Source organism: Geotrypetes seraphini, chromosome 2 (genome assembly GCF_902459505.1).
Source record: "Geotrypetes seraphini chromosome 2, aGeoSer1.1, whole genome shotgun sequence".
Lineage (NCBI taxonomy): Eukaryota > Metazoa > Chordata > Amphibia > Gymnophiona > Dermophiidae > Geotrypetes > Geotrypetes seraphini.
In genome coordinates, this window is record NC_047085.1 from 386738245 (window position 1) to 386746466 (window position 8222).

The window sequence follows — 8222 nt, forward strand, 5'->3', positions numbered from 1 at the left end:
AGCTCTTCCTGCCATTACTTCACTATCCTAGACACAAAAGAAAATCTCTTCCCATGGACACTGGTTCCTTGTGAGCTTATTCTTCTCTTTTGTGGCACCAACTCACTAGCTGCATTAAAGAGAGTATCAATTACATGAGGAATTATACTGATTTATTCCCAAAATGAATTTAATGCATAACTCCCACCCACCGTTAACCTTAAGATGAAGCAGAGTTGGAGATTAAGGCTATTCATATTTAAATTTACAGAAATTAAAAACATGTCCTATGATCAACTGCCTGGCAGTTGTGCCTCTCAAACAATTAACTGAATGCAAAAGTTTCTGTGCCTTTGGCAGATACAATAACCCTCTTGTGATTCATTGAAGGTAGGGCAGATTCATTTACTTTTTCTCTCTCTGGACTTGTACTGTAAAAAAAACAAACAGGAAGACTTTGTTGAACACCATCAGGTGTCACTTCAACAGCAATGAAAAGGAATAAGATAGCAATTGACTTTTTTCAACACATGGTTCCACTTGATTTTATTAACCCTTTGGCTGATAGATTCAAAACAAATTTTCAGACTAGTTTAAATTAATTACACAGCTTTAGGGTTAAATCAGTAAACAAAAATAAATTTCTAGCTGAAAGACACAAAAGAGTATCTACTGACAGTACTTTGTGCAATATACTATATATTTGCAGGGAGGGTGTCATTGCACACCTCAAGGAATTTGTTTTAGCAAAAGAAGAAAATGTGTAGTTTCTGGGAAGGATACCAATTTTGCAAGTTGCATTCACCACATTTGAAAGGTGGAGGGACTTTTAAGAGAAACAATATCTCTCTGACCTTCCTAGGAGAAGGGCACGGTTTGCAGGCATGCTACCTGCTAGCAATTAAGTGCATGACATCCGATGTCTTATAATCAGTTTCAGTTTCTCTCAGTGGTCAGACCACCTAAGAAGCCATTAAAACCATTTTAAACCTCAAACTTTTTTTTTTTTTTTTGCAATGATTCTAATTTTATAGTAAAATATGTATTTACATTTTTCAAACCCTTCTTGTTTACTTATTTGAAAGATTTTGATCAGAAATGTGTATTTCCCTTTTCTTTTGTATAAGCAGCCTTGAGCATTTTCCCTTAAAAATAGAATAAAACTATTTGCAATACTCCAGTCTAAAGTGCATTTCCCATATATTTAGAATAACATTTGAATAAAAAATATATTTTAAAAATGTCGATGCCCTTACAAAAAAAATCTTAAAACAGGCCACACCTCATGTATCAAAGTCCATGATTCTTCCGGTAAATTTCATTGCCACGTCTTCAAGCCTCCCACCAGTGGGGGGGTGACCCAACACATTTCCATCCGTTCACAAAAATAAAATCGACCGTAAAAGCAACATCAGCCAGCTCCTCTTATTCCAACCAATAAATATTTAACATATTCCTGCAATCATGAAATATTGACAGCTTATCCCGCTGACACTTCCATGTGGCTTTGCCGTATTAATGTTCATAGTGAATTCAAAATTTGATACGAAATTGTGACAGCCAGGTCTTGTCCCCCTGGGGAGGGGGGGGGTTAATCTTTGTGCAGAGCTCGCGCTCGCCCTCATTGCCTGTCTTCAGCTGCAGCGCCAGCGTTCGCCTCGAAGAATTTGGGGTTCTCAGGCAGCGCCGCGCGCACCTTCCTCTTCTCCTTGAAGCGGCCCGAGCGCGAGATCTTCAAGTTCCTGCGGCCGCCCTTATCCGTGAAGCCGCCGCGCTCGTGCCTGAACTCGCAGCCGCCGGGCTCGCTCCCGCCGCCGCCGCCGTCGCCCGCCGCGTTGGGGTGCTGATTCTCGCGAGATCCCGCCGCGGGAAAGGGTCTGGCAGGGGGCGCGTGCTCCGGCTCCTGCGCCGCTCCCGCCGCCGCCACCACCGTCTCCTTGGGCTTCTTGCGTACGGTCAGGGCTTTCCACCAGCCCGCGCCGCTGCTTTTCTCCGCCGCGCTCTCAGCCATTGCCGTCTCCCGCGCGTCTTTCGGAACGGCTGCGTCGTCTCCCTCGTCGGTCACCTGCAAGTTAAAGGGGAAAACAAAGAAAGTATTTAAGAAACCAGCACCAAGACGCATTCTTTCCCGGCTTGTCTCCTACCTTCTGTGTAACCAGATCTTTTTAGCAAAGAGCAATACGAGGTGACTCACTGAGTGTCAGGTGAGGGGATAGCCCCTGTCAGGTGCGCTCACTCAGGTACTCTGATAAGGCGATGTTGTAACCAAACAGAAATACTGCGATGAGCAGTTGTTGGATTTTGTATACAGAACTGCACCGGAAAAAAAAAAAAAAAAAATGAGGAGCCCCGCCAGGACCACCTGTCATTCGGGCTCAATTGCGGCCCAGGAGCAAAGCATTCCCTTACAGGAGCAGCTTGCCGTGAATCATCACTCAAAACTTTCCCCTCAAAGTTTCCCTGCGGTCCATGTAAGAAAAACTGTATTAAAAAAAAAAAGAAAGAAAAGAACAAACGTCCTCCCCTCCCCTCGGCTACGGTACTGTGGTGAGCGCTAACTAACGGCAGCTCCCTCTTCCCACATAAAGCTAATTCTATAAAACGAAAGCCAAAAAGTATGAAAAAAAACCCCAACAAGTCCCATATGTTTCGACGTATGATCTTGTCACGGATAAATTCCAGAAAAAAAAAAAAAAAGAGAAAGATCTCGCGGTGAGAAGGAGCTACAGGTGCACATTACTGTAGCAACCTGCAAAGCATTCATGCCACTGTGCCGTCCTAGGCACACTTCAAAAGAGCAACCTACTGGAGCTAACTACCACGACTCTCCCTTGCAAAAGCAAAATAGACAAGATAAAAGCCAGTTTCCCTTTTATTTTATTCTTTGGGGGGGGGGGGGGAGTTCTGCACCTGCTCCCTCCACTCCAGGTCTCACCTGCTCAGCGGAAACTTCCGCAGCCCAGCGGGCACTTTCTCTCTATCCCAGATGAGATAATAAGCAACCGAAAGGGAGATCACATATCCGAAAAGGAATGAATGATAGCAAACTGGTCGCCAGAAGAGCAGGTGCTAACACAAAACGCGTCGCCTCATCTCTCCCAGACAAGGCCGGCGCGAGCAGAGTCCGGTCTGGGCAGCAGCGACTAACAAGCAGTCCAGGTGCGTCGCCGCCACCGAGTCTCCGAAGCTGGGCGCGAGACTGCGCTGGCGGACTGCCGGACCCGGGCAGAGGACGCCTCCAGCGCGCGCTCGCACGTCACACACGCGCGCGCGCGCCCTAGCGAGGGGCGCCTTACCTGGTAACGCGCCAGGAGGGGGGAACGAGTTGAGTTGACCCCCCCCTCCTACTCCTCTCTGAACTAGCACGCAGGTGTCCCCGGGCGAACGGGATGCTGAGCTTTCTTTGTCCTGCTCTCCATCGTGAAAGCCTATTGTCTTTCCGATACTAATCACGGTGTCGTGTCAAAGTATCCCGTTTCACTCCCCCCCCCCCCTTTCTGGTCTCCGCCTCGCATTAGCCAGGTACGCGCGGAGATCAACAGGTGCAACTTGCGCTGAAGCCCCGCCCCTGCCTTCTCTGACCTCACGCCGGAGGAGAAGGGCTAAACATTTTTCTATAGTGTCATTAGGCGTAGGTGGAGCTGTACTGATGCACCCAAGATAGTCTCTTGCTCCTTGGAACTTACAGTCTAGGTAAGACGCACAGATGAAAAGTGTTGAAATAAGTATGATTGACATCAAGCAGACTGTGATCAGACAAGAACCTGGGCTTACTATTTAAAATGTGGATTCCATCACTCAAGTAGCGGGCCTGAAAGTTGTTCAAAAGTCGGGTGACAGGTGCCAAACAAAGGCTTTAGCTGTTCTGCACCTGCACATTGCTTCCAATCCTATATAGGTAAACTATAGCGACAACTTCATTTAGAATTCAGTGTGTTTGGCTACTATTTAAGGGAAGTATCTTAGCATAGGCAACACAAATAAATGAATGAGTTTCGATTTTAATAATGAAAGATGAGAAATAGCCTAGTACTTTATGCTCCTTGAGATCCTGGGTAAGAAACTTGTAGCGAATGATCTTGGAGAAGCGGAGAGGGGATATGATAGAGACTTACAAGATCATGAAGGGCACAGAGAAAGTGGAGAGGGACAGATTTGTCAAACTTTCAAAAACTACAAGAACGAGAGGGCATTTGGAAAAATTAAAAGGGGACAGATTCAGAACCAATGCTAGGAAGTTCTTCACCCAGAGGGTGGTGGGCACCTGGAATGCGCTTCCAGAGGGCGTGATAGGACAGAGTACAGTTTTGGGGTTCAAGAAGGGATTGGATGATTTCCTGAAGGAAAAGGGGATAGAAGGGTATAGATCAGGGGTGTCCAACCTTTTGGCTTCCCTGGGCCACATTGGCCGAAAAAAATGTTTCTGGGGCAGCACAAACGCGCAAATGCTGCAGCAAGACAGAGGAGGGAGTCGGCAAGACGGTAAACACCCGGGGGCAGCAGAGGAAAACACTGCATCGCCCTCAACCGGGGCCGCACAAAATACTTCACGGGGCCGCATGCGGCCCTTGGGCCACAGGTTGGACACCCCTGGTATAGATAGAGGATTACTATACAGGTCCTGGACCTGATGGGCCGCTGCGTGAGCGGACTGCTGGGCATGATGGACCTCTGGTCTGACCCAGCAGAGGCATTACTTATGTTCTTATGACTTTTCCTCTTTTACTATTTGACCTGCACAGATCACACCGGTACTGTCCATTTTCCTTTAACAAATTGGAACGGAACCATTTTAGCTTTATCACGCATGAGAAGACCATATTATACACTGCTATCTTCTTCACTTGTTATAGAGGTTCATCTGCTTATGTCAAAATATTATGATAATGTCATACATACCTTTAGTCATAGTCACTGACTTCAGTTTTGAGCACAAATGAAACATAGACATATTAATCATCAGCACCCTCCCTGCCTGAGGGAAAATGTAAAGTGCAGAACACTGCTCTTTCAGCAATACGCATGTGAAAATACTAATAGTTTTGTATTAAGTAAGATCTTGGGAGTTATAAAAACAAACCTCACAATAAGAACTTGAAACATTTTCAATACAGCATAACACAGTAACACTAAACCTTAAGTAAATAATACTAAGCAAAAAGGCCTACAAGCTTGATTAAAGACACAAGTCTTCACCATTTTTTCCCCCTTAAAAGCAAGGAAATGGAGCTCAATACATAATTCAAGAGGTAGAAAATTCCATAAAACTGGACCAGCTATTGAGCAAAACTCTCCAATGAATTTCTGCCCTTTGAAACTGCTTTACAGGAGGACTATCAATTAAAACCTGAACAGCCGAATGTCATTTGCAGACTGGTATGTACTGTACACCAGTATGGCAATAATCTAGGGCAGTTTCCTCTAAAATCTTAAAAATTAAGGACATTGTTTTAAGTGTCACTCACCACATAATATGAAGCAAGTGGAGTCCATGGAACACAGGTGATATAGGGATATTGGGGACTCCCAGGCACTTCTAAAAGAGGTATTGATTGTACTGGCCAACAACTTCCCTACAAAATTTTCACATAACTCTAGCCACCCAAGTAGAGAGGGATCTTAAAGTTCAAATTCTACTATCCCTATTAGTAAAAGGACCCTTTAGGGGTCCTTTTATCAAGCCGCGCTAGTGGGGTTAGCACGTCAAACATTTCATCACGCGCTAACCCCCGCGGCCAGCTAAAAATCTAACACCTGCTCAATGCAGGCGTTAGCGGCTAGCGCGGCAGGCGGTTTAAGGCGCGTTAAACCCCTACCGTGGCTTGATAAAAGGACCCCTTAATGATGTATACCAATTAGATATGTTTGCATTTATAGGTGGTGCATCCAATAAAATTGAAATGCGATTGTGAAAATGAGAAAGGGAGGCCCTGGCCATTTGAGGGGGTTAGGGAGGAGAAGGGGAGATACTGGTCACCTGAAGGGGTTAGGGAGGCGAAAAGAAGATGCTGGCTATCTGGGAGGGTAGGAAGAGAAAGGGCAGATGGAGCAGGGGGATTTGCTTGAGCTGGCCCTGAAACCCTTAGGGCTCCTTTTACTAAGCTGCCATAGCGGTTTTAGCGCGCGCTAGACGCTAATGCCAGCATTGAGCTGGCATTAGTTCTAGCCGCATAGCGTGGGTTTAGCACATGCGGCAATTCAGCGTGCGCTAAAAACGCTATCGCAGCTTAGTAAAAGGAGCCCTTAATACATAACACTACAAAATTTCTCCAAAGAAAATCTATGGAAAAAATAAGGATTTTTTTTTTTTTTATAAGGAAAAGGTGAGTGTATCTCAAAAGGAGGAAATTAAGGCTTAAAAACCATTATCCAATGCCTTTTATATATGTACCGGAAAACCTTATACAAATTTTGAAAAAAAGTATTCAAAACATACTGTTTATCTGAAAACAACATAATAGAGCCACATGCGATTTAACCACAAATTACACGTTCATAGCTTATCTAAAAAGTAAAATCCCATACAATTCAAATGTGGAAGGGCATTTTTGGAAAAAACCGTCTAAGTCCAACTTGGACGTTTCCAGCTGAACATTCAAAGTTGGAAGTACAAAAATGGCCATTTTCGAATGGCAAACAACTGGACATCCAAATCTACCCCCCTCCTTTACAAATCCGCACTATCGTTTTTAGTGCCAGCCGTGGCGGTAGCAGCTTGGATGCTCATAGGAATTCTATGAGCTTTGAAACTTACCATGGCCGCCGGCGCTAAAAATGCTAGCGCGGCTTTGTAAAGGAGGGATGTACAATGAGGAGCAAAAGTTTGTCAACGCCAGTATTCTGTGCAAATTTCAGTGCAAGAAACACTCAGAGGTACAAACAAACAATCCAAATAACATTTTTTTAATGAAGTACATGCAGAAAAACACTGTAGTTGTTGACTAGTCCAAAACTAATACAAATAAGCAAAGTGTGTGGTTAAAGCCTTTCTTCAGTATTTTGAGTGTCGTCCTTTGTTGTCGAGTACAACTTGGATTCGGGCAGGCATCGAATGACATAGCTGATGGTAGTATTCCAGTGTGATCTGAGTTGTCAACACCTGTTTTATTTTGTTCTCCAGATCTAGTGATGTTGGATGCATGTCAGCCACAGCTCTCTTTATTATCACCCATGCATTCTTGATTGGATTGAGATTGGGAGAGTTTCCAGGCTAAGGAGCCAGTAAATGATATCCAGACGACATTATCCATGCTTTAACTGCTTTACTTTTATGGCATGGTGCTCCATCATGCTGAAAATGATTGGTACCATGTATGGACATTGTACTGGTAACTTTTCTTTCAGAACCTGCAGGTAAACTGGTTCCGTCATGGTCGTGTTTCTATGCATCATCCAGATTCCAGCTCTTCCATGTGCCAAAATTGCACCCCAAACTATCACTTTTTCACCCTGCTTTACTGTAGGCATCACATATTTTGCATTGTACCATTGTTTTGCAGGTCTTCAAACCCTCCCAGTGTAATTCTTAAACTGAGTGAAGGTGGCTTCATCACTAAACATCACTTTCTCCCAATCTGCAGACTTCCAGCTTCTGTATTTGTTGCAAAACTGAAGACGATCGGCAATGTTCTTGGCAGCCAAAGAAGGTGTTTTTGCTGGACGACATGACTTCAGACCACATTCAAACAATCTGCGACAAATTGTCCATCTGCTCAGGTTCTGAAGGTGAGATGGTAAGCGAGAATGGAGTCAGGTGGCATTGATACAAGGGGATAACTTTGCAGTCATTACAATTTTCCGATCATCCCAGCTAGTTGATGCACGAGGATGACCACTCCGTTGCCTGGAACCAAAGGATCCAGTATCTTTCACACGTTGAAGTGAAATTTTCAATGATGATGTAATTCTGCAATATGAGAGACCTTAATTTCGTAAAGCAGTAACCTGTGCTTGGGTTTCAGGACTGAGTTCTGCTCCTCTTTATGACATATTTCTGCAAATACTCGTAAAACAAACTAAAATATAATAAATTTTAAAAGAAAACACATTTGTATCCAAAAACATCAGAAATCTCAATTATGATTGGCTGGAAATACAATTACTGTGTGTTTGATTACAGTTCACAGTTATTTGATAATTATTAGAAATAAAAATGATTAGTAAATACCACAAAATATTATTAGTTACGTATATGAGTAGATTTGTAGGCAAACACCTACAAATGTGAATAGTAATTTATTCTA

General features: G+C 43.9%; 1 protein-coding gene across 4 annotated transcripts; it reads right to left on the reverse strand.

Moving 5' to 3' along the window:
- Window positions 1-508: 508 nt before the first annotated feature.
- PRR15 (proline rich 15) lies at window positions 509-3416 on the reverse strand. Of its 4 annotated transcripts, none has more exons than XM_033930751.1 (2): window positions 2786-2806; window positions 509-2044 (listed from the first exon to the last, which is right to left on the reverse strand). In XM_033930751.1, exon 2 carries the CDS (start codon window positions 1988-1990, stop codon window positions 1601-1603), a length of 390 nt encoding a protein of 129 aa, XP_033786642.1. In that variant the 5' UTR covers window positions 1991-2044; window positions 2786-2806; the 3' UTR covers window positions 509-1600. The 4 variants fall into 4 exon arrangements, with proteins under 4 accessions (XP_033786642.1, XP_033786640.1, XP_033786639.1 ...); XM_033930749.1 differs by lacking the exon at window positions 2786-2806 and adding an exon at window positions 3276-3416 and having other exon boundaries at window positions 511-2044; XM_033930748.1 differs by lacking the exon at window positions 2786-2806 and adding an exon at window positions 2915-3168 and having other exon boundaries at window positions 511-2044.
- Between the last annotated feature and the right edge of the window lie 4806 nt (window positions 3417-8222).

Bases quoted from the DNA above. Each gene is read 5' to 3' on its own strand.
- PRR15 (XM_033930751.1), bottom strand. From the start codon at position 1,990: ATGGCTGAGAGCGCGGCGGAGAAAAGCAGCGGCGCGGGCTGGTGGAAA.